Below are 27,018 nucleotides of genomic sequence, written 5' to 3' on the forward strand. Positions count from 1 at the left end.
TTAGGGTTCATGGCATCTTGTATTCTGGTGCTTCCCAATGCCAAACTGCATATGAGGAAGCTACAATGGTATCTCAAAATGTATGGACACAGCACTGCCAGGATCTAGACACTGTCATTCAAATATTACCTTGCATTCAAAAGGAATTTTTGTGGTGGGCTCAGGAATGTCACCTAAACAAGGGACTCTCTGTGACCCGGCCAGAGGCGAGTCAGATTTTAACGACAGATGCCTCAGACAAAGCTTGGGGAGCTCATCTAAATGGAAAGTGGATACAAAACAAGTGGCCTGTCAGACTACAACATCTACATATCAACATGAAGGAGATGTTAGCAGTCCAGTTTGCATTAATTGCTTTCAAGGAATTACTTCTTCCAGGGCAGGTGTTGATTCTAACAGACAACACAACTGTCATGTGGTACATCAACAAGCAAGGGGAACATTCTTATCCTCTATGCAGGCAAGCAATGATTTTGTGGGAGACTGCTCTGTTTACAGCTCAATCTTCAGGCAAGGTTTCTGCCAGGAGCACAGAACTCCTTAGCAGATGTGTTGAGCAGGCGAATTATGGATCCCCACAGTGGAAATTGGATCCTCATGTATTTCAGAAATTGACAGTGTCATGGGGAACTCCAGACATAGATCTGTTCGCTTCTCCACTAAAACCATCAGCTGCCAAAGTTTTGCACAAAAAGGTTTCATCCCACAGCTTGGAAAGTGGATGCTCTTTCTTTCAATTGGAGCAATCTTCATGTGTATGCCTTTCCACCTCTGCCTCTCCTCCCAAAGGTACTTCTAAAGGTCAGACAGGACAAGCCAAGGATGATTTTAATAGCTCCGGATTGGCCTCGACAACACTGGTACCCATTACTGAGAAGTCTGGTACGGAAGCCTCCATGGCCTTTGCCTTCGATCCCACACCTGTTGTCGCAGGAGGACAGCCATTTGCTAAATGTCAAGCTTCACTCTCTGCACCCAACAGCCTGGCATATTCTGTTTTGAACCATAGTGGGCCTCCACTTCCTCAGCAAGTTTTGAATGTTATTTTGGAAGCTAGGAGGCCTAGTACAAGGAAACTGTACGCTGACAAATGGAAGAGATTTTTGTTTTGGAGTGCAGCAAAAGATTTTGATGTTTCTGAGCCTAATTTGTGTGTGGCTCTTCAATATCTTACGGAGTTACTGGACAAAGGTTTGTCTTTCTCTTCTATTAAAGTTCATGCTGCAGCAATTTCAGCTCACTATGATTGCAACCCACCATTGTTTTCTCATCCTTTGTTCAAGCAATTTCTTAGAGGGGCAAAGAATATAAGACCCCCACGAAGAGCTCCTACTCCTGCTTGGGATCTCAATTTTGTGTTGGAGAAACTCACTCTACAACCTTTTGAGCCTGCAGCTACTGCTGAGTTGAAATATTTATCATGGAAGACTGCTTTTTTGTTGGCCATTACCTCTGCAAGAAGGGTTTCTGAATTACAGGCCCTTATGGCAGTTGAGCCTTTCTTGATTTTCCATAAGGATAGGGTATCATTACGTACTAATCCTTCCTTTATGCCTAAGGTGGTTTCTAGTGTGGCTTTAAACCAAACTATTCATTTGCCTACTTTTTATGCAAATCCCCAAAATAAAGGGGAAAAAAATTTTGCACACTTTAGATGTCCACAGGCAGTTGCGTTATTATTTGGACAGAACTAAAGGGTTCAGGCAGTCTCAGCAGTTGTTTGTTTCTTTTGCTTTGAGTTCTCAGGGCAAGCCTGTATCAAAACAAACTATTTCTAAGTGGATTGGGTTTTGCATTGCTTTCTGTTATTCCCATCATGGCAAGGAGATTCCAGCTGGGATTAGGCCTCATTCCACTAGGGCTACTGCCACTTCAACAGCTTTTTGAGGGGTGGCAACCAAGGATATTTTGGAGGCAGCTACTTGGAGTTCTGTGCATACTTTTTCTAGGCATTATCACCTGCCACTTTACTCTAAGTCCAGGGCTGGTTTTGCCACTGCTGTTTTGCAGGGCATTTTGGCAGCTCCTGCTTCCTTGTAGTTAGCCATCCTCCCTTTCCTCTGCTTTGGGATTCTACCCAAGTGTAAGGACTGCAGCAATGTGAGATGAAGAACATAGTACAGTTTTGTACCTACCATAAATGTAGATGTTCGAAGATCCACATTGCTGCAGTCCAATTTACCCTCCCTCCTTCCCCTCTGTAGTTAGAGGCGGTTGTGTGGGTTGGGTTGTACATTTTGTGTATATTGTATATATTGTACATATAGTTAGTGCAAGGGTGGTTGGTTGGTTGTTTGCTGTCTTTTGGTTTTGACCTTTATTTTTAGGGTCTTCTGACATCTGGGGCAAGAAAAGACTGAGGATATGACGTCGGTCATGCGCATTTGTACCCTGTCGTCCTGATGTCAGTCAAATGCGCCCTGACCGACGTCAGCCTTATACTTTGATATTCGGGCCGACCGAGGACAGCGGACTACCCAAGTGTAAGGACTGCAGCAATGTGGATCTTCGAACATCTACATTTATGGTAGGTACAAAACTGTACTTTTCTTCCACCAGAGCCTGGCCTCCTACTTTGGAGGCTACTGGCATCTGCTGCCTTACTTTATACCACTGACTACCCTGACGTCAGTCCTCAAGCAGCAGCAACCGACAAAAGTACTAAGTGTCTGGTATTCGGGCTGTCTGAGGGCTACCCTGACAGGGATAACCCAAATGTGATGACTGCAACAATGAATACACTAACATCTGCATTGATGTAAGTGTACACAACTGTACTTTGAGGATTGGAATTTAACTCAACAGTGATTGACAATAAAACACTATGGTGAGAACACAACTTCTTTTTTCTTAGCATTTAGTGGGGCCAGATTGGATTTAGTACTGTACTGAGTGTTTGAGTACAGTACTATGGTTCCTTTGCTTTTGGAGCTTAAAGTTTTTTTTTCCTTTAAATTTTTTGCAGTTGAATATGCGAGTACAAATAAAATTGACTGTTACACAAATGTTGATTAAAAATGTTTAAGCTTGTAAAATCATTCCAGAACAGTGAGCATTATTACTGAGGTCCAGTAAAGACCAGATACACCTGTTGCAGCTAAACCATCAGATTTAAAAGTACTAGAAAAAGTTATTGTTCTTGGCAGCTTTCTTCCAGTGTTTCTTAGCGGTAACTTCTGCCTTAACTTTTAACAGAGTTGTATTTCATTCCAGGTTGTTTCGGACCTAAGTTTGCCCAGCTCTTCTATAGATGGAAGCAAAGAGGTTGTCTGTGGAATATGTATGGACAAAGTGCATGAGAAGCCCATTCCCGAAGAGCGTTGTTTTGGAATTCTTCCAAACTGTAACCATCCTTATTGTTTGGGCTGCATTCGTAAGTGGAGGAACAGCAAGGACTTTAAAAACGAGATCATCAAGTGAGTAATAGTTTTAGGAAGAACTGAAAGATGCCAGTCTGTGGTACTGCTGATGGTGTTGCACAAGTCTGAAGTGACCTAACGTACAACATAGTTTTGTTGAACTGTTTGGACATGTCTTTGTAGGTTTAATTTGGCTGCATGAATGGGATCCTTTAGATGCATACTTATTTATTTACTTCTAATTTACCTTGCCTTACATTAGATAGGATAACTAACTGGTCACAATCTGATGCACACAGTTCTTGGATTAGCTGTTCTACAGTCTGTTTAGGTATTTTCATTCCACAGTAGAAATCGGGAAACAAATTATGCACATGCATGACTTTAATGATACCAAAGAAGTAAAGGCTTTTATTATTGCAGTTTAAATATATAGGAGTTTGTCAAAAATAGGGAAAACACAGCAATACAGTGGATAATACTATAGAATACTAGCGGAGCTTTTCTCCCCGGGCCTCCACTGAAAATGGACATGTATCCAGTTGGACTAGCCCGGTAAATGTAAAATAAAAAAAAAAATAATGTTGCTGCCTGTGTTCAGAACTCTGCATTGACTTGTTGGGGTAAGTTTTTGTAAAGTTTGCATAGCTTTCATTGTATTTTTACCTTTTCTTTAACTGTAAAATTTCACTTCTGTCATCCTACGGCCTGATATCCCTGTGCCCTATCAATTGTTGAATATACCAACTTCAACTCCTCTGGCCTACCCCAGTAAAGCTGGAGCTGATCAGGGAGCCCAAGGGTGTATAGTGTAATATTGATACCTTCCAGGGTGTTTCCCTTTTTATTTAACCTACAGTTCCCCCTTCATACTAAGGACAGTGGTTGTGCACAAGGGACAGGTGTGTAGAAAGGACATGCAGCAGTTTTCCTTGCCTCTGCAGCAGCTCGGGCTTTTTCCCACCATATTTCCCTCTGGGCTATATCCTTCCATGAGGTCAGCGTCTGTAGCCTCCAGCATAGATCGCTGCTAGGAATGTCTATGCACACCCTTCCCTCACTGCTGCAGTCAGACTCCCGAGCAGCTGATAGAACCCAGGTTGGCTGGGCTGTAGTTGAGAGTTTATCCGTGTATGTCACTGGTTTGGTGAAGGGACTCTGAATTTGGTTCTTAATCCTCAGGGTCAGCAGCTGCTAGACAAGGATGTCCTACTTCATAGGTCGGAAGACCCAGGAACAGGAAGTTTCTCTATGGAAAAGAATTCCTGTATGTTGCCAGGCCACAGGGGCCAGATCCTAGCTAAGTGTCCTCTTGGTTTTGACATGTTTGTTGGGAGGTTAATAAAGAAGTGGTCTAACCTTTAAAGGTTCGATGAGTGAAGAGGGCACTTAATTTTCCGACATCACATGCAGAGTCTGTTCAATGTGAGGCAATCTGGTCAGTGTAGAGATGAAAAATTTTGTGGTACGTACATTTATTTATTTATTTATTTATTTGCAGTTGGTTTACCAGGATAGTCCATTGGGCCAAAAGAACCCGTTTTCAATGGAGTCCTGGGGAGAAAAGCTCCAAATACAGACAAAAACAGGTACATGCAAAAATTACAATAATACTTATACAGAGTAAAAGATAAAAACATTTAATACATTTAGGTTCAAAAATTCAAGAAGCATTCAAAACAATGCAATCTGATGTGGAATAAATGTCAGGGGAATAAGTTAAAAGAGTAATGTTTTATGCATTCAAAAAAGTTGTATAGACTTGCATTACAGGGTAGGTATTCTAAGGGCAATAGCTTAGATAGGAAGAGTTATGTATCGTATATGGGAAGAAGAATGGGAAGAAGAATGGGATAACATAGAATTATGAGGAGGGAGCAAGAACAATCCCATTGGGATCTTAGGTATGAATGAAGAGATTTTTGAACATGTACTGGTTAGAGGAGGTCGAATGGATGGTGGAAGTGAATTCCAGAGACGAGCAAGAGTAAAAGATAGTAGGTGCTTACCTGGGGATGAGATGGTTTATGTACTTGTAGTAAGTTTTGATTGTTAGACCTTAAGACTCTGTTAGGTAGGTGCATTTTGAAGGCGGAAGACAGGGAGGGACAGAGAGAGGGCTGAGGATGAGCTTATAAGCAAAAGTCAGCTGTATATATACGAGTTGATTGTAATTGAGCCAGTTTAGTTTATGGAGAGAGGAACAGTGATGAGTAGTGGACCTATGGCTATTGGCGAATTTGGCAATTTTGTTATAGCAGGAGGAAAGCTGTTTTTAGAGAAGTCTGAAGATTGGTCCATAATGGAGCCCCATAGAGAAGAGAGGGATGAGAAAGAGGAAGCGAGTGTGATTTTGGAAGAACTTGTAAGGTATTGGTTCTGACGGTATAGCATACCTAGTTTTTGATGGGTTTTTTTAATGTTTAGTTGAAGATGTGAGTTGTAACTAAGCTGATTGTCAATCTGTACACCAAGTAGCTTAGTTTCAGACACTATTTCAAGGGGTGAGTTATTTTGGCTGGTAATTAAGAATGAGTTCATGTCGAAGGAAGTGGATTTTGAGGAGTAAATACCATAAGTTTTGTTTTGGAGGCATTGAGTGCTAAGTGATTTGATTTCATCCAATGTTCAGTAATTGAAAAAGCTTCCTGAGTAAGTTTTGGAGCAGAGAGGGGAAGTGGCAGAGCAGATGATGGTTGAATCATCTGCATATTGGATGATGTTTGCAAATGGGATAGATTTGTGATAATCATTGATAAATATATTAAAGAGGAGGGGACCAAGAATAGAACCTTGAGGAACTCCAGTAAGGGTACTGAGGAATGGGGAAGTGGCCTTTTTCCATATTACAGCTTGGTATCTATTTGATAGATAGCTGGAGAACCAGTTTATGGTAGAGGGAGAGAGGTTAAGTTCTGACAGTTTGGTTAAGAGCAAGTTATGTGAAATGGTATGGAAGGCTTTGGAGAGGTCAAGTAGTAAGGTGGAGACGATGTGACCGGAATCTCGTGCTGTGTTAACAGTCTCAAGGAAGGCCAACAGGGCTGTCATGGTGCTATGATTTGGCCTAAATCCATGTTGTGTAGGGGTTAGCAGGTTGTTGTCTAAGAGATGTGGCAGAAGTTGAAGGTGTATACACTTTTCTAGAAGTTTAGAAATGGGGGACAGAATAGCAATGGGACGAAAGTTACTTATGTTGCAATTGTTGCCTCCTTTATGTAAGGGGATTATGAATGCTTGCTTCCACAATTGGGGTACAATGCATTCATGGATGGAGCGATTGATTAAGATGCTAATAGGATAAGCAATAGCATCTGCTGCTATAAGTAGGAAGTAGGAGGGAATATTGTCAGGGGCATTAGTACATGGCTTTAGTTTCTGAAGGAGTTTCTTTATAGTGGCCATGGGTATAGGTTTTAGTGAAAGTAGAGAAGGATGGAGAGAGGGAGAATTAGAGGGGGTACAGGTGGAGGGAGTCTGAAAGGTGGTTAAGGTGGAAGATTGGTGGGGTGAAATAGAATTGGGGATAGGGTTATTTGCAGTAGAAGGAAGGGGTGTCTTAGAAGGTGAGGTGGGGCCTGTAAAGGAGGAGGTGAGTTTGCTAATGGAGTCGATAAAAAAGGAGTTGAACTGTGTAGCTAAATCCAAGTCTGGGATATTAGGGTCTGGGGTTGGGGTATGAGGTTTGCTAGGGTTTAGAAGGGTGGAGATCCCCTTCCAGAATCTCTGGGGGTTAGTTTTGTTATTGTTTTGGAGTGAGAAGAAGTATTGTTGTTTATCAGAGATAATTAACTTTTTAACTTTATTTCTAAGGGTTTTATATGCAAGATGTTGTTCTGAGGTCTTATTTCTCAGGTAGAGTCCCCAGGCTTTGTCTCTAAGGCGCATAGCTGATAATGTGGTTTTGGTTAGCCATGGGGCAGATTTTATTTTTATTCTTTTTGTTCTTAGTGGGGCTTGGCAATCAAGTATTCCTAAGAAGGTGGAGTTAGTGGGCAACTGCTTCTTCTAAGGGCAGTGTCTTTAGATTGTTCCAATTGATTGCCTTTAGGGAATCTATGAAGATTGATGGGTTGAAACTTTTGTTATTGCGGGTAGTGATGTAGTTGTGGGTGCAATAGGAGATGCAGGGGAGTCGGTGAGTGAAAGTAGGCAGATGATCACTAAGAGGGTCAGGTAGTGTACCGCTATCAGAAAAATAATGGGGGTGTGACACTAGAATCCAGTCAAGGATGGTGCCACTGGAGGGGTCCTTTGATGGGTGGGTTATGGTGTTGATTAGTTGGGAAAAGTTATATAGATTGATGTTAAGATGACTTGTACATTGAACATGAAAGAAAATGGCCCGTTTTTAAAAAGGGGAATGTGCAGAACGTCTAAGCATAAAGAGAATTTTTTCAGCAGCTGTTACAATGTATGACTAACACAACACAGGATTTATTCTTTATCTGAAATTTAAAAAATCATTGCTGCCTGATGCCAGGAGCACTTTTGGTCAACTTTTTTTCTGTCTGCTTTTACACAAGATTTATGAAACCTGGTTAAGAAAAGTAAGTTGTGTAAAGTCTTACCATAACAGTAGTTGCAGTACTCACTTTGTGGACCTTGCAGAGAATAGCCCAATGTCTGGCCAGTATACCAAAGCCTTTAGCTGTTGTAGGTGCCATACATCACGCACACTCCCCATGCAGGACATAGGGATGTATGGGAGCAAGGACTCACAACTGAAAAAGCCCCAGGAGGAATAAAATGCCCATTGGGACAAAGGAGGAGCATGCGCATCCAGAGGGAAAACAAGAGAAAGGGCCCCTCTGCTAGGACAGAAAACACTGGGCAAGAGTTGGGGGGGGGGGGGCTACTGCAATAGTGAACAGGACATATTTATTGTTGCAGTAAGATTTTACACAACTGTACTGTCACTGTTGCAGCATTCTTCACCTTGGGGATACTACAAGAGCTGAGAAGGAAGCCACAGAGAAAACCCTCCAGAATTTCATGCAGAATAGCCTTGTCAAAACCTGGTCTGGCCCTGGAAAGAACATCAAACTTGTGTTGAAATTGGTGACAGAGAACCAAGAAAGAGGTTTCAAGGATAGAATTGTTTTCCAGACCCTTGAAAAAGGCACCAGAGGAGATGCCACTGCTCTAGCAGAATGTGCCTTTACAGATGAGAGATTTTGCTATGAAAAGAATAACATAAGGAAATGGCCTTAGAAATCCAGGAAGAGATGGTTTGCTTAGAAACAGCCAAACCAAAGTCCTGGGATGAAAAACAAAAAGCTGCTCAGATTGATTAACTTCAGATGTCCTATTCTCATGTTGCAGTGTTCTTGCATGTGAGATCTTCCTCCTGAGGGTGACAGAACGTCCGGCTCATCTGCCAGTGCTTAAGCACGGTTGCCAGACTATTTCAAGAACAAGATCCTGGATGCCCCACTGGGACACGTTTCTCTTTGGCAAGCAGTCTGCAGAGCTGTTCAAAAGTCTGCAAGAAAAAAGTAAGGAACTGCAGGACTCGAAACATCTGCTGGTATCTCCAGTAACTAAGTTTTACAGGAACGACCCAGCTAAACCAAGCTTTGTTAGGGCACCTGCTCCTCCTCCTCCGTCAAAGCATAGGAAGGGGACCAGAAAACCCTCATCCCCCAGCACTACCTTCTCTCTTCGTTTTGCTGAGTTAGTCTGCTTGATGTTCTTAGTGTTTTACTGTTGAAGTCATTACATTTGGGTAATCTGCTTGCAGGTTGCCCTCAGTCGGCCTGATTAACAAAGTCTTGGGTCCTGCGTTGGTTGCTGTCCCTTCTTCCATGATAACAGGTCGTCGGGTATAAAACATGCAGCCAACGCCATTACATCAGTCTTTCTTGCCGTGCGGTACCCGAAGCAGAAGCAGTTCGCAAGTGCCGGTCTGCCAACCCCTGAAATTTTTGATGTTCATAGTGTTTCACTGTTGCAGCCATTACAATTGGGTTATCCTGCTGGCAGGCTACCCGCAGTCTGCCTGAGTTCCAAAGTCTAGGTCCGGCATCTGTTGCTGTTGCCTCTTCCCTGACGTCAGTGCTCCAGGGGTATAAAAGATGCAGCCACAGTCATTTTCTTCAGTCTTTGCCACGCGGTGCCCGAAACAAAAGCAGTTTGCAAGTGCCGTCGGCCGACTCCTGAAGTTTTCAAATTCGAATTTCAGATCTGAAGTCTTCATTAAAGCTAAGTACCCCGTTGGGGAAACTTTTTTTTTTCTTGCTCCAGACCGATGTCAGAAAGTTGACTGCATTTCTTGTGGGAAGCAAATACCTCAAGGATTTTCATTCTTACTATATTCCTTGCCTAGGCCCTGACCATAACGTTGGTAGTCTGTTTTGTGCCAGATTTAACCAATGCACTATTAAGCGTCAGTACGATTTTGTATTTCATTACTTTGGCAGAAAATGTAATTATATAATGCCATCGGATCAGCCGACTAACGGAGTTTACAAAAAACGAGAAGAAAAAGAAAAGGCCAGGCATCAGAGATCCAAAACCGACTAGGCTTCTTCTAGGCCTTTCGCCGGTTCTCAGTGAGACACTTTCGCAGCCCCTGATGCCTGCTACCTCAGAGCCACAGGCCGCTTCCGACTTCCACGTGGAGCCAACTGGGCCTCTGGAAACTAAGGTATTGGACACTCGGAAATCATTCCCTCAGATGGGTCCGGAGCCACTGAGCAGGCATCTGCTTCTGAAGGTGTTTTCAGGCCTACACAGTTATATGGGAAACCTACTTCAGTTATAAAGGCAAAGACTAAAGCAGCTCTAAAGACAAAAACAAGTGCAGCATTCACCTGGACAGGCCTCCATGCCTAAAAAACAGATGCTTAAAATGGCCTAAGACCTTATTACTTTGATCAGGGGTTCCCCATCCCCCTCCTGAAAAGAGGCCTAGGCAAGAGTTGGAATATGAATCTTCAGACCAGGTTAACATTTCCTCTGATTCCTCCTCTGAACAAGATTACTGTATTCCTCTCTGTGAGGATTCTGAAAAATCTATTCCTTCAGCCTCTCCTCCTGAGGATTATTCTTTTGGGGAAACGCTGCATACTATGAGGGAGCATTTTCACTGGGAGAGCTAAGACTACTCAGAATCCAAGAAGAGGCTTGGAGATTTCCTTTTATTGCCCCAGCGCAGGCCCTTGGCTCTTCCGCCTGTTTTAGACATTTTAGATGTATTTTCAGAGTCCAGTTCTTCTCCAGACTCTCTACCACCAGCTCTGTTTAAGCCAGACCGATACTACAGGGTTCCTGATTCACATAAATTTCTCTCCAAAGAACCCTGCAGCAGATGAAAAAAACACAATTGCCACGGCAACCTTGGTAAAACAGAAGTACTGAACGCAAATTTATTTACATCAAGAAGAACCAGCGTTTTCGCCACAAGCCTCTTGTAGCTTCATCAGAGTAAACCATGAAAAACATAACCTGCAGCAGACCCCAAAACCATCTCTCAGGGTCCCAAAGGGGTCAAGACTTCTACCGCAAAAAACCCTATCCCCTCTGATAGGGATTGTAGAGCCCTAGGCAGATGGGGCAAAAAGATTTGTACCTCTGCTACCTTGGCTGTAAGAGCCTTAAATTGCCAATTTCATATGCTTAAGTATCAGAAATATCTTATGTCTTTGCTTAAACAGAAAATGCCAGTAAGTACAGAAGGTGCAGACAAAGAAATGCAGAATTTATTGCTTGCAGCTGAACAAGTTGGAAAGCATACTTTGCAATGTGGTTTTGATTCTCTCTGCCTCCTGCAGGGCTGCTGTTACAGGTTCTGTCATTAGGAGGCATGCTTGGTTAAAAGAACAGAATTTGCCGGATCATGTTAAAGCAAAACTATTAGATGCTCCTTTACAGCATGATATTTTGGTGCTAAAGCAGAAGGTGTTTAAGAAAATGGAGGACAAAGCTAAATCTATGCAAACAGTCAAGGATTTCTTGCAGGTACAGTCTCTCAGATTTAGTAGGAACTGGCCTACAAAAAATTGGTCCTTTCCAGTGTCAGACCACAAAGGGGCAGATACAGATGCCCTAGAGGCAGATCACAGCCCCAAGGCTCATACAGGCCTAAACAATGGGGTGCTTCTACCTCCAAAAGCAGAGGAAAAATCACAGCCATACAGAAACTGTCTCAATGACTTCCCACTTCCAGCACCAAGTGCTTATCTTTTGGCAACCCCGTTGGGAGGAAAACTAGCACTTTTTTCACAAAATTGGCACATGATCACCCAGGACAAATGGGTTCTAAATAGTGTTACACAAGGCTACAGGTTCCACTTTCACACCCTGCCAAGGCAAAACGGTATGCCAGATCTGCCACACAGTCAATGGGCAGAGGCACAAAAACAAGTTCCATCCCTTATGGACATGAGGGCCATTCAAGTACCAAAACAAGAGCAGGGTCAAGGATTCTATTCGACTGTTCCTGGTACCCAGAAAAGACAAAGGCTGGAGACCTGTCTATTCTAAACACACATCTGGATATTCCAAAATTCAAGATGTTGACTCTACAGCAGCTTCTGCCCATGTTGGGCAATAAGGCTTGGCCTGTGACTTTAGATCTAAGAGGCATACCTGCATGTCCCAATCAGACAAACATGCAGAAGATACCTCTGATTCAAAGCTGGCTCAATGCACTACCAATTCTCTTCACTGCCCTTTGGCTTATCTACTGCGCCCAGGGTCTTCACAAAGTGCCTGGCACCAGTAATTGCATTTTGCAGACAGAGGAATAAAAATATATCCTTACTTGGATGACTGCCTTATTCAAGCGGAGAACAAGGACCTTCTATAGCAACTGGTGTTTGTAAAAAGATTACTGACAAGTCTAGGGTACACAAAAGTCTAGGGTACACAGTAAACGAAAAGAAATCAAAACTCGTACCTTCTCAACAGATAATATTCCTGGGCGCAAGCTTAAATACAGCTGCCCAGATGGCTTATCTCACGCCAGACAAGCAGACAACTGACTACTTATTTCAAAATGTTGGCAACAAAGACCCAGTTATCTGCAAGAAAAATACTGCAGGCCTTTAGTTTCATGGCATTATGCATTCTGCTAATTCCATATGCAAGACTGCATATGAGGAAACTTCAGTGGTATCTAAAAAGTGTTTGTACTCAACATTGCCACAGCCTGGAAACAGTAATTACCCTCATTCCCTGCCTACAACAGGAGTTTTGATGGGCAATAGCCTGTCACCGCAACACGGGACAGCCTTTCACCTTACCCACAGCCAGGCAGACTTTGAAAACCGATGCATCAGATTACGCCTGGGGGTCTCATATGGCAGAAAAATGTATTCGGGGCACATGGTCCCCAAGCCAAATGCATCTACATATTAATCAAGAAGAGATGCTAGCTGTTCAGAATGCCCTAACAGCCTTCAAGGATCAACTTCACCCAGGCCAACTAAGGACGGACAATACTACAGTCATGTGGTACATAAGCAGGGAGGCACACATTCCTACCGCCCTACAGGCTAGCCATTAACTTGTGGCACACGGCATTGATTCTCAAAGTACACCTGCAAGCACAATTCCTGCCAGGAAGGAAAAATACTCTGGCAGACTAGCTAAGCAGAAACCTCATGGATCCCCACCAGTGGAAATTGGATCCACAAGTCTTCAGCATGTTAACAAGGACCTGGGGATGTCCGGACATAGACCTATTTGCCTCCCCTCACAACTACAAACTACAAAGATTCTGCACAAGGACTTATCACAAGCAAACGTGGAAAGTGGATGCACTGTCTTTCTGTTGGAAAAAATCTAACAGTATATGCCTTTCCTCCTATGCCTCTCCTCCCCAAAGTACTCCTCAAGGTCAAACAAGAGAAACCAAAAATGAGACTGCCCAAGACTGGCCCTGCCAGCACTGGTACCTAATCCTAAAGAGCTCGTCTCACTGCCCAGCCTGGACATTACCTCAAATGCCTCACTTATTGACCCAACAAGACAGTCTGATTCTGCACAGCCAACCCAAAACCTTAAACCTGGTGGCATGGCAGATAATATAGCCCCTCAAGACGCACCTCTCTCTAAAGCAGTGATGGATGTTATTTTGGAGGCCAGGAGGCCTAGCACCAGAAAATCTTATGCAGACAAATGGAAGAGATTCTGTGCTTGGAACCAAGCATAAGGTATTGACACGATTCCTCCAAATATTCCTCAGATTTTACAATACTTAACTGAGATGCTGGATAAAGGCCTTTTTCATCAATTAAAATTCATGCTTCTGCCATTTCAGCTCATTACAATACAGAACCAACTATTTTTTCACACCCCTTACCAAGGCAGTACCTCAGAGGGGCCAATAACAAGACCTCCAAGGAGAGCACCAATACCTGCATGGGACCGCCACTGTCTTGGAAAGACTCACTACCTCCGTTTGAGCCAACCTCTGCAGCTGACATAATTCTTAACCTGGAAAAACAGCTCTGCTCCTAGCAATAACCTCCGCTAGAAGAGTCTGAGTTAGTGGAACAGTTTATCATTTTCCATCCAGACAGGGTTTTGCTGAGGACAACCCCTACATTTTTTTCCCTCCTTTTTGGAAGTAATTACATAATTGATTGATCCAATTAGTACTTATATAAATATTGCCATTGTGCTACATTGAATTGTGATCCTTTGAAGGCAAGTTGCCTAGGTACCAGGTCTTTTGGGAAAGAAATAAAAGAAAATTTTCGCTGGATTAAGTATTGGCTGTTTGGTGTGTTTTCAGCAAACCCTACATTTATGCCTAAGGTAGTGTCCGGTGTGGCCCTTAACTAAACAATTCATTTGCCTACTTTTTATCCAAACCCACAGAATAAGGGTGAGAGAATTCTGCATCCCTTGGACATTCACAGACAGCTACGCTTCTACTTGGACAGAGCTAAAGCTTCCAGAAAGACTGATCAACTTCTAGTGGCATATGCTGCAGCATCACAAGGAAAGCCCATCTCTAAACAGACTATTTCAAAGTGGATAGGCCATTGCATTCGTTACTGCTATTCACAGCATGGTAAATCCGTGCCCAAGGACATTAGGCCACACTCCACCAGAGCAGCAGCCGCTTCAGCAGCCTTTCTCAGAGGTGTACCAACCAAAGACATATTAGAGGCTGCAACCTGGAGTTCAGTGCATACCTGTACAAAGCACCATCACTTACCTCTCTACTCTAAATCCAGGGCAGGCTTTGCCAATGCAGTTCTGCAAGGCCTTCTAGCCTCTCCTAATCCTATTTAGCTCCAGCCTCCCAACCTTGGCTTTGGGATTCAACCCAATTGTAATGACTGCAACAGTGAAACACTATGAACATGGTACAGTTGTGTACCTACCACACATGTAGATATTGGTGTATTCACTGTTGCAGCCCAGGTTACACTTCTTCCATGCCCCCTTTTCCTTGCTGGGATTTATCTGTACTTCTCTGTCCTATACAACCTATGTGGTGTATTTGCTTGTAGATGAAGGAAAAGTTGTTTTATGTGCATGCATGCTTATTGACATAAATTAGCCTACCAATTTTGGGGCACCTGACATCTAGGGCAAGAAAAACTGAAGAAAATGGCGTCTGCTGCATCTTTTATACCCCTGGCACACTGACGTCAGGGAAGAGACTACAGCAACCGACGCAGGACCTAGACTTTGGAACTCGGGCCAACTGCGGGTAGCCTGCCAGCAGGATAACCCAATTGTAATGACTGCAACAGTGAATACGCACATCTACATTTATGTTAGGTACACAACTGTACTTTCTTGCTCCTTACCGATGTCAGCAAAAGTTAAAAATTGAATTACTTGTGGAAAGCAAATACCTCAGAATTTCATTCGTACTGTATTCCTTGCCGAGGCCCTGACCACGACGTACCTTGCTCTCTGTTTTGTGCTTTATTTAATCAGCGCACTATCAGTTGTCTGTGTATTTTTGCCTCTAAATATTTCGGTTCTCTGTTTAATTATCCAGAAATGTCATCTGTTAGCCATCAGACTACCGGGATTTCAAAAAAACAGACAGGCTGCAGAGGTCCAAAACTGCCGACGACGCTTCTCCTAAGCCAGTCACCAGTTCGCTGGTACTCGATGAGGCGCTTTTGCAGCCCCTGATACCCACTAGTTCTGATTCGCAGGCCTCTATTGAGACCCATTCGGAGTCCGGTATGCCGCGAGATACTTCAGCTATGGAACCCGCGGATGTCTCTATCTTGGATGGATCCGGAGCCGCTGTGCAGGCACCGGCTTCTGAGGGTGTATTCAGGCATACAAACTTGCATATTAAATCAACACATCCTTCCTAAAGGCCTAAATCTCGATCCATGTCTAAAAAAATGACGCCCAGGCTACATGCTCAGGCCCCTATGCCTAAAAAACAAATGAGAAAAATGGCTGAAGATCTAACAACTCTCAGAGGTAGTGACCCCCCCCCTCCCCTCAAGAGGCCTAGGACTGAGCTTGATTGAGTCTTCTGATCAGGATTCTGTTTCTTCTGATGACCTGGATTTGTCCTCATCTACTTATGAGGATTCTGATGCAGAGGATTCTATTCCCTGTGCTTCTCCTGAGGATTTTTCTTTTGAGGAACTTTACATACTTTAAGGGAGCATTTTCACTGGGAAAGCCAGGAATTTTCTGATTCAAAAAAGAGGCTTAGAGATTTCCTTCTACCTCAGCATAGGCCTTTGTCTATACCTCATGTTACTAGACATTGTTGATTTCTCGGAATCCAGTTTGGCCCCTAATTTCCTGCCTCCTGCTCCTAGTAAACCTGACAGATGCTACAGGGTTCCTGAGTCCCACAAGTTCCTTTTCAAAAATCCTGTTACAGATCCAGAGACTATTTCTCAGGGGCCCAAGGGCATGAAGGCTTCTACTGCTAATAATCCTACCCCTTTTGATAGACTCCAGGGTGCTGGATAGATGGGGTAAAAAGGATGTCCTTCAAGGATGCATCTGCAGTCATAACAAATGGGTTGTCCTGTCGTCAGGCAGCCCCTCGGTCGGCCGGATTCCAAAGTCTGGGTCCAGCTTCGGCTGATGTCGCATTTCACCCGACGTCATCTCTGCTGGTCTTCGGGTATAAAAGCATCAGCCAACGCCATTTTCCTCCGTCTTTCTTGCCACGTGGCGCCCGAAGCAGAAGCTGTTCGCAAGTGCCGGTCGGTCAGATCCAGAGATTACTACTACCGAATACTACTTCGAAGACTTCTAAAAAGCTAAGTACCCCGTTGGGGACTCTTTCTTGCCTCAGCCGATGTCAGAAAAAGTAAATAACTGTAACTTGTGGGAAACAAATACCTCATAAAGATTTCCACTCTTACTGCCTACCTTGTTTAGGCCCTGACCACGACATAGCAGCCTATTTAGCCTGTGCTTCCTTCAACCGACGAACGCTTAGGCGTCGGTCGGAGTTTGCTGAACAGTTTTTCGGCTCAGATTTTGCGTACATTATGCCGTCGGATCCTCCGACTACCCAAATTGTTAAACGCAAAGAAAAAGACCGACACTCGCGGTCCGTGGTTTCGGCCGAAACCACGGTTAAGCAAGCCCCGAGTGTCTGTTTCTGCCGAAACCGAAAAAACGGGTCAATCTTCAGCCGAATCCATGACTACTACTGAGGCTCCTGCTACCTTAGTTGAATCGGCCTCTGAAGTTTTGCCTACTACTGTGGTTCCTAGTGAATTATCAGACACCATCCCTTTGGATGTCTCTACACCAGCACGTGGTGCTGCTAGGCCTCCTGCAAACATGTCTATAAAGGCCTTTGCCAGGGCTAAAGCAGCCAAAACTGTTAAATCAGTGCCTAAGACCCCCTCACATAAGCCCACTTCTAGTTCACAAATGCTTACTCTGGCAGAGGATTTAATCTCCTTAATTAGGGGATCCCAATCTCACCCAGACAGGGCCTCTCAGCCTCAAGAAAAGAGACCTAGAGCAGAGCCCCCCGAGCCAGTGTCCTCTGATTCTTCGGATGACTCAGACATTACAGATCAGCCAGAGGCTCCTTTTTCTACTTATGAAGATTCCGATGCTGAAGAATCCATTCCATCTGCCTCTCCACCAGAGGAATTTTCCTTTGGGGAAACCTTACATGCCATGAGAGAACACTTCCAATGGCAGGGACAAGATTTCTCAGATTCAAGAAAAAGGCTTAGGACCTTTCTGCACTTACCACAGCATAGGCCCTTAGCTATACCTCCACTTCTGCCCGTTGTGGATGATGCATTTAATGATGTTTGCACTGCTCCTGATACTTTACCTCCAGCCCCTGCCAAACCAGATAGATTTTACAGGGTGCCAGACACTCATCACCACCTATACAAGGCCCCACTTGCAGATCCTGAGACTATATCCCAGGGGCCTAAGGCAGTAGCTTCGACCTCAGCAAAAAACCCTCTCCCTTCTGAAAGGGAATCCAGGTCCTTAGAGAGATGGGGCAAAAAAGTTTACACCTCTGCTACTCTCTCAGCTAGAGCTTTAAACTGTCAGTTTCACATGATCCAATACCAAGAGTTTATGCTTGATCAGTTAACTAAGAAGCTGTCCTCTGATGACTCCTTAGATAAGAAATGTGTTAGAAATGGTGAATAACATTCAGCAGGTTAGTAACCATTCTTTAAAATGTGGCTATGATGCACTGGAGGCTTCATTTAGATCAGCCATGACTGGCACAGTGATAAGAAGGCATGTATGGTTGAAGGAACAGGTTTTGCCGGATCATGTTAAAGCAAAGCTGTTAGATGCTCCTATGGATAAGGCCAGTCTTTTTGGTACACCTGCTCAGCAAGTAATGAAGAAAATGGAAGAGGAGGCAAAATCTGTACAAACAGTTAAGGATTTCTTACAGGTTCAGCCCCCAAGGTTTAGCAGGAACTGGCCTGCCAAAAATTGGTCCTTTCCAGACTCCTCAAAATCTCAGAGGCAGGAATAGATGCTCTAGAGGCAGAAATCAATCCAGAGGAGGTGCCTATAGAGGACGCCAGTGGCAAGGCAATAACCAGAGGCACAGACACAACCACTGCAACACAATCACAGTGACTTGACTCTGACACCGCCTACCAGGGAGCAAATAGCAGCACCTTTAGGCGGAAAGTTAGCCTTATTTTCGAAAAATTGGCACTATCACAAAAGACAAGTGGATTTTGCAAACCATAGACCAAGGCTACAGGTTCCACTTCCACACCTTACCAGTAAAAAGAGGAATGCCAAACCTACCTCCAAATCAAAAAACAGAAGCTCTAAAGCAGATAGCTCAATTAACAAAGATGAGAGCTGTGGAAAGAGTACCAATAACACAACAGGGCAAAGGATTCTACTCCAGACTATTCCTAGTACCAAGAAAAGAGAAAAGTTGGAGACCTATTCTCGACCTGTCCGTCTTAAACACATACATCATTGTACCAAAATTCAAAATGCTGACCCTACAGCAACTTCTTCCCATGCTGGGCAAGGAGTGTTGGCTGGTAACTCTAGATCTCAAGGAGGCATACCTGCACGTCCCCATACGACCAAATTGCAGAAGATACCTCAGATTTCTTGCAGGATCAGAGCATTATCAATTCTCAGCATTGCCCTTTGGCTTATCTACTGCGCCCAGAGTATTCACAAAATGCCTGGCATCAGTAATCGCTCATTGCAGGCTACAGGGAATCCAAATTTATCCATACCTGGACGACTGCCTGTTGCAAGCGGACAACAAAAGCAAGCTGACAACAGATTTACAGAGTCATTTGCTTACTACAAGCCCTGGGATACACAGTCAATTTAAAAAAGTCAAGACTGATACCATCCCAGACAAGAACATTCTTGGGTGCGGAATTGGACACCGTAAAACAAATGGCATTCCTAACTGCAGAAAAACAAGCACAACTCCCTCTTTACTTCTTGGCATTAACAAAGCAGCACAAACTAACAGCAAGAAAAGTACTACAGGCCTTGGGCTTCATGGCATCATGCATAATCCTGGTCCCCCATGCCAGACTGCATATGAGAAAACTACAGTGGTACCTAAAGAATTTATGGTCTCAACACAGGCACAGCTTAGAAACCGAAATCCCACTAATCCCATGCCTGAAACAAGAGTTCCTATGGTGGGCTCAAGCATGCCAGTCAAACCCAGGCTTGCCCTTCCACAACTTTCAAGCAAACCAAACCATCACAACGGACGCCTCAGACCTAGGCTGGGGGGCGCACATGTTGGACAAGGGTTGTGGACTCCAGACCAGCTGCACCTGCACATAAACCAAAAAGAATTGCTGGCAGTAAAACTAGCAATCCAGAAATTCAAACCATTCCTCAAAGAAGGCCATTTAATAAGGACAGAACACCACAGTCATGTGGTACATCAACAAACAGGGAGGCACTCATTCATACCCCCTATGCAGAATGAGACTGGACCTTTGGAATATGGCTCTGAGCTACAACATCCAGTTACAGGCAATATTTGTGCCGGGAAAAGAAAACACCCTAGCAGACATGTTAAGCAGAACCACCTCGGATGCTCACGAATGGATGCTACACCCGGACATCTTAAGGCCATCACAAAGAAATGGGGAATGCCACAAATAGACCTATTCGCATCCCCACTCAATCACCAGCTCAAAAAATTCTGCACAAGGACATGCCACCCACTAGCATGGAAGGTGGACTCTCTATCCTTCAGTTGGAAAGGCCTGACAGCATATGCATTTCCACCTCTGCCTTTGATGCACAATGTACTACTGAAAATCAAAGAGGAACGTCCAAGGATAATTCTGATAGCTCCGAATTGGCCAAGACAACACTGGTATCCTTTGCTGAGGAGCATGTCTCGGGGGAGAATGTGGCCAATACCCCTGATGCCTTTGATGTTAACTCAGAACTACAACATCATGCACCCAAACCTAAAAACCTTGCAACTGACTGCCTGGAACATCACATAACAGCTACTAACCCAGACTTATCCCAAAGGGTTAAAGACATTATCCTTGAAGCCCGCAGACCTTCAACAAGAAGGAACTATGCAGGAAAATGGAAAAGGTTTGTCATTTGGAGTACTGAAAGAGGAAAAGATGTCTCGAACATAGATATTGCTAACATCCTGGAGTACTTGGCAGAGCTTCTACATACGGGCCTGTCCTACTCCATCAAGATACATGCATCAGCTATTTCCGCAGAATACAGCTTCGATCCACCTGTCTTTTCGCATCCTCTACTCAGGCAATTCCTCAGAGGGATCAAGAATGTAAAACCTCCTAGGAAACCACCATTACCAGCATGGGACTTGAACTTTGTGCTAGAAAAATTGACACTCCCTCCATTTGAACCAGCAGCAACAGCAGATCTTCAACACCTATCATGGAAAACTGCTTTCCTACTGGCAATTACTTCAGCAAGGAGGGTTTCGGAACTACAGGCCTTAATGGCAGTACAACCCTTCCTAATCTTCCATCAAGATAGTGTCCATGAGAACTAATCCTACTTTTATGCCCAAGGTGGTATCCAGAGTGTCTTTAAACCAGGCAATCCACCTACCTTCTTTCCCAATCCACAGAACAGGGGGGAAAGGCTGCTGCATACCTTGGATGTACATAGACAGTTACGCTACTACCTGGACAGAACCAAAAGTAACAGAAAAACTGACCAGCTTTTAGTAGCCTATGCAACAGGAAGGGAAGGAAAAGCAATTTCCAAACAGACAATCTCCAAATGGATAGGAAATTGCATAAGATTCTGTTACTCCTACCATGGAAAAAGTACAGTTTTGTACCTACCATAAATGTAGATGTTCGAAGATCCACATTGCTGCAGTCCTTACACTTGGGTAGTCCGCTGTCCTCGGTCGGCCCGAATATCAAAGTATAAGGCTGACGTCTGTCAAGGCGCATTAGACTGACATCAGGACGTCAGGGTACAAATGCGCATGACCGTCATATCCTCAGTCTTTTCTTGCCCCAGATGTCAGAAGACCCTAAAAAGAAAGGTCAAAACCAAAAGACAGCAAACAACCAACCAACCACCCTTGCACTAAGAATATATACAATATATACAATATACACAATATTTACAGTCCAACCCACACAACCGCCTCTAACTACAGAGGGGAAGGAGGGAGGGTAAATTGGACTGCAGCAATGTGGATCTTCGAACATCTACATTTATGGTAGGTACAAAACTGTACTATGTTCATCTCACATTGCTGCAGTCCTTACACTTGGGTAGAATCCCAAAGCAGAGGTAAGGGAGGATGGCAAAACTATAAAGAAGCAGGAGCTGCCAAAATGCCCTGTAAAATAGCAGTGGCAAAACCAGCCCTAGATTTAGAGTAAAGTGGAAGGTGATAATGCTTAGAGAAAGTATGCACTGAACTCCAAGTAGCTGCCTCCAAAATATCTTTAGTTGCCACCCCCCTTAAAAAAGCTGTCGAAGTGGCAGTAGCCCTAGTGGAATGAGGCCTAATCCCAGCTGGAATCTCCTTGCCATGATGGGAATAACAGAAAGCAATGCAAAACCCAATCCACTTAGAAATAGTTTTTGACACAGGCTTGCCCTGAGAACTCAAAGCAAAAGAAACAAATAACTGCTGAGTCTGCCTGAACCCTTTAGTTCTGCTCAAATAATATCGCAACTGCCTGTGTACATCTAAAGTGTGCAAAATCTTTTCCCCTTTATTTTGGGGATTTGCATAAAAAGTAGGCAAATGAATAGTTTGGTTTAAAGCCACACTAGAAACCACTTTGGGCATAAAGGAAGGATTAGTACGTAAAGATACCCTATCCTTATGGAAAATTAAGAGAGGCTCCACCGCCATAAGGGCCTGCAATTTAGAAACCCTTCTTGCAGAGGTAATGGCCAACAAAAAAGCAGTCTTCCATGATAAATATTTCAACTCGGTAGTAGCTGCAGGCTCAAAAGGTTGTAGAGTGAGTTTCTCCAACACAAAATTAAGATCCCAAGCAGGAGTAGGAGCTCATGGGGTCTTATATTCTTTGCCCCTCTAAGAAATTGCTTGAACAAAGGATGAGAAAACAATGGTGGGTCACAATCATAGTGAGCCGAAATTGCTGCAGCATGAACCTTAATAGAAGAGTAACTCAGAAAGATATTGAAGAGCCACACTTAAATTAGGCTCAGAAACATCAAAATCCTTTGCTGTACTCCAAAATAAAAATCTCTTCCATTTATCTGCGTACACTTTCCTTGTACTAGGCCTTCTAGCTTCCAAAATAACATTCAAAACTTGCTGTGGAAGTTGAGACCCTCTATGGTTCAAAACAGAATATGCCAGGCTGTTAGGTGAAGAGAGTGAAGCTTGACATTGAGTAAATGACTGTTCTCCTGAGACAACAGGTGTGGAATCGAAGGCAAAGGCCATGGAGGCTCCTGCACCAGACTTCTCAGTAATGGGTACCAGTGCTGTCGAGGCCAATCTGGAGCTATTAAAATCATCTTTGGCTTGTCCTGTCTGACCTTCAGAAGTACCTTTGGGAGGAGAGGCAGAGGTGGAAAGGCATACACATGAAGATTGCTCCAATTGAAAGAAAGAGCATCCACTTTCCAAGCTGTGGGATGAAACCTTTTTGTGCAAAACTTTGGCAGCTGGTGGTTTAGTGGAGAAGTGAACAGATCTATGTCTGGAGTTCCCCATGACACTGTCAATTTCTGAAATACATGAGGATCCAATTTCCACTGTGGGGATCCATAATTGTCTGCTCAACACATCTGCTAAGGAGTTCTGTGCTCGGCAGAAACCTTGCCTGAAGATTTAGCTGTAAACTGAGAGCAGTCTCCCACAAAATCATTGCTTGCCTGCATAGAGGATAAGAATGTGTTCCCCCTTGCTTGTTGATGTACCACATGACAGTTGTGTTGTCTGTTAGAATCAACACCTGCCCTGGAAGAAGTAAATCCTTGAAAGCTATTAATGCAAACTGGACTGCTAACATCTCCTTCAAGTTGATATGTAGATGTTGTAGTCTGGCAGGCCACTTGTCTTGTATCAACTTTCCATTTAGATGAGCTCCCCAAGCTTTGTCTGAGGCATCTGTCGTTAAAATCTGACTCTCCTCTGGCCGGGTCAGAGTCCCTTGTTTAGGTGACATTCCTGAGCCCACCACAAAAACTCCTTTTGAATGCAAGGTATCTGAATGACAGTGTCCAGATCCTGGCAGTGCTGTGTCCATACATTTTTGAGATACCATTGTAGCTTCCTCATATGCAGTTTGGCATTGGGAAGCACCAGAATACAAGATGCCATGAACCCCAAGGCTTGAAGGACTGTCCTTGCAGTCAGCCTGGACTGATGAGACAATTGATGAAAGTAAAGGGAAAGATTCTTTTGTTTGTCCAGGGTCAAAAAGGCCATCTGGGATGCTGTATTCAGTCTTACACCCAGAAAGCACATGTCCTGAGAGGGTACTAGACTGGACTTTATTTCGTTCACAGAATACCCCAGGCATCTTAGCACTGCTATCACATATTCCAAATGATGAAGAAGCTCGTCCCTTCCTTGAGCCAGAATCAGGCAATCGTCCAAATAAGGATAGATCTGTATTCCTTTTAGCCTGAAGAAAGCCATCACTGGAGCCAGAACTTTCGTGAACACTCTGGGCACAGTAGATAAGCCAAAGGGCAATGCAGAGAACTGATAATGAGAAGTCCCAGCCCGAAAACGCAGATACTTCCTGCAACTCAGTCTGATAGGAACATGAAGGTAAGCCTCCTTGAGATCCAAAGTTACCATCCAATGATCTTTGCCCAGCAGAGGTAAAAGCTGTTGTAACGTCAACATTTTGAACTTGGGAATGTCCAGATAAGTGTTGAGGATAGATAAATCCAAAATTGGTCTCCACGTGTTCCCCTTCTTTGGTACTAGGAACAGGCGAGAATAAAATCCTAGGCCCACTTCTGGCATAGGGACCGGCTGTATGGCCCCTATTTGTAGTAGCAGAGAAATTTGTCTGTGAGCCTCTATTCTTTGCTGAGGAGGAACGTCTGGCATGCCTTTGAAAGTAGGCAAGGTATGGAAATAAAACCTGTAACCTTGGTGTATGATATCCAATACCCATCTGTCTTGGGTAATTAAACTCCAATTTTCCTTGAAAAGTGCCAACCTTCCTCCCAAAGGTGCTGCCAGACGAGAAGGCTCTGGCAGCTGAAAAGGTAGGTCATTGGGTCTGTTTACGAAAGGACTGACCCCTGCCCTCACCTGAAGACTGTGCAGGTGAACTCCCTGTTCTAGGCCTGAAAGAGCCCTGAGCTCTGCCCCTGCCACGTCTAGATCTACCCCTAGACTGGGAATCATAAGAAGGATACGTCCACCCCTTGGTAGGCCAATTTCTACTAAACTTCGGAGGCTGAACCTGCAAAAAATCTAACAGTCTGCATAGACTTAGCCTTGTCTTCCATTTTCTTTAAGACTGCCTCAACAGGAGAACCAAACAACACATCAGATTGTAAAGGAGCATCTAAAATCCTTGTCTTAACATGGTCAGATAAATTCTGATCCCTCAGCCAGGCGTGCCTGCGAAGAACTGACCCAGTGGCAGCCACCCTAGACGAGGCCTGTACAGCATCAAAACCACATTGCAAAGAATGCTTACCCACCTGTTCAGAAACATGTACTAAATCTTGTAACTCTTTACACTCAATACCTTCCGCCAGAGCATCTACCTTAGACTTCAATTGAGAAAGTAGATAGTTTTGGTATTTCAACATGTGAAACTGGCAATTCAAAGCCCTCATAGCTAGGGTGGAAGTATAGACTTTCTTTCCCCATCTATCCAAAGCCCTGGCCTCTTTATCTGGAGGAACCGGATTTTTAACAGCAGAAGCCTTTAACACCCTTAGGCCCCTGACTAACAGTTTCTGGGTCCGCCCTAGGACTCTTAAAAAGATACTTATGAGCTTCAGGCACCCTGTAATACCTATCCGGTTTAACAGGAGCAGGAGGCAAAGAATCAGGATTAAGAGAAGCCTCTGCAAACACATCTTCCACAACATCCAGAACAGGAGGTATAGTCAAAGGCCTATGCTGGGGTAAAAACAAAAATTCCCTAAGCCTTTTCCTGGAATCAGAGAAGTCCTGACCTTCCCACTTAAAATGCTCCCTCATGGAATGAAGAGTCTCTGAAAAAGAAAAATCCTCAGGAGGAGAAGCAGGAGGAGTAGAATCATCCACATCAGAATCAGAATAAGGAGAATACTCCTGCAAGTCTTCAGCCGAAGACTCTGAAACATCTGAAGCCTGCTCAAAACTCCCCAACTCAGGTTCCACCCTAGGTCTCTTATCAGGAGGGGGCAAAGAACCTCTAATCAAAGTAATCAAATCTTCTGCCATTTTAAGCATATGCTTCTTGGGCACATATCCTGAAGAACTAGGGGTGACACCAACTGAAGCTAAACCTGGCCTGCCTCTGGGAGAAGCCTTGGAAACAGAAGGAGAGGGCCTAACCACCCTAGGAAGGGAGTACAGTAACCTGAGAAGCCCCTTCAGCCTGACCTGCCTCCTGAGAGGCCACATCCTGCAACAACAAAGTCTCCCCCTGGGACTCCAGAGAAACCTCCGGTGGAACCCTTGGCTCCACCGACACCTCTAAAGAACCGGCGTCCGATACGGACGACTCTTCTTGCCTGGGCTTAGCTGCTTTATCCTTGCGCTTCTTCGAAGAAGCGGACGTCGGAGCATCCGACGGCATATTATAATTGCACCGCTTCCCGAAGACTAACCTGGCACAATCTAACCTTCTCTTAATAGTGCGCTTATTAAATCTAGCACAAAAGCGACACCCAACAATGTCGTGCTCAGGCCCTAAACAAGGAATACACAAAGTATGATCTCTATGCGGTATCTGTTTCCCACAAGAAATAGTTATTCACTTTTTCTGACATCCGGTAAACCACTGAGGCAAGAAAAAACTAAAATATTCCCCAACGGGGTACTTAGCCAACTTTGACTCTGTCTGAAACTCCGAATTCGAAAAATTTCAGAACGCCGAACGGCACTTGCAACGCTGCTTCTGCATCGGACCATGCGGCAAAAAAGACTGAGGATATGACGTCGGTCATGCGCATTTGTACCCTGACGTCCTGATGTCAGTCTAATGCGCCTTGACCGACGTCAGCCTTATACTTTGATATTCGGGCCGACCGAGGACAGCGGACTACCCAAGTGTAAGGACTGCGGCAATGTGAGATGAAGAACATCCAGTTCCACAGAACATAAGACCTCATTCTACAAGGGCTACAGCCACTACCACAGCTTTCTTACGAGGAGTGGCAACCAAGGACATTATTGAGGCGGCTACTTGGACCTCCGTGCATACATTTGCCAAGCATTATAATTTACCTCTATACTCTAGATCCCGAGCAGGGTTAGCCTCTGCTGTATTGCAAGGGATCCTAACTACACCATAATTCTTCTTCCTCCACCCCTAGTTTGGCTATGGTATTCTACCCATTTGTTATGACTGCAGATGCATCCTTGAAGGACATAGTACAGTTTTGTACCTACCATAAATGTAGATGTCCGAACAGGATAGCATCTGCAGTCAGGATTACCCACCCTCCTTCCCCTCTGTGGTACTCCTAGGGTATTTACCCTCCTAATAGCTAGCTGGGGGGAGTCTCTTATGGTGTATTTGTTTGTATATATGTACATACATGCTTATTTTTTGTTTGC

General features: G+C 44.2%; 1 protein-coding gene across 3 annotated transcripts in view; it reads left to right on the top strand.

Annotated features, from left to right (window-relative positions):
• LOC122806287 (probable E3 ubiquitin-protein ligase makorin-2) overlaps positions 1-27,018 on the top strand; it is a 981,697-nt gene that overhangs the window by 601,780 nt on the left and 352,899 nt on the right. For all 3 annotated transcript variants that reach the window (XM_044076580.1, XM_044076578.1, XM_044076579.1), the window contains exon 5: positions 3,214-3,416. In XM_044076580.1, coding sequence (XP_043932515.1) covers positions 3,214-3,416 — 203 coding nt within the window. The remainder of the gene's footprint in view (positions 1-3,213; positions 3,417-27,018) is intronic.

This window comes from Protopterus annectens, chromosome 7.part0 (genome assembly GCF_019279795.1).
Source record: "Protopterus annectens isolate FY-2018-M chromosome 7.part0, PAN1.0, whole genome shotgun sequence".
In the NCBI taxonomy this organism is placed as follows: Eukaryota; Metazoa; Chordata; order Ceratodontiformes; family Protopteridae; genus Protopterus; species Protopterus annectens.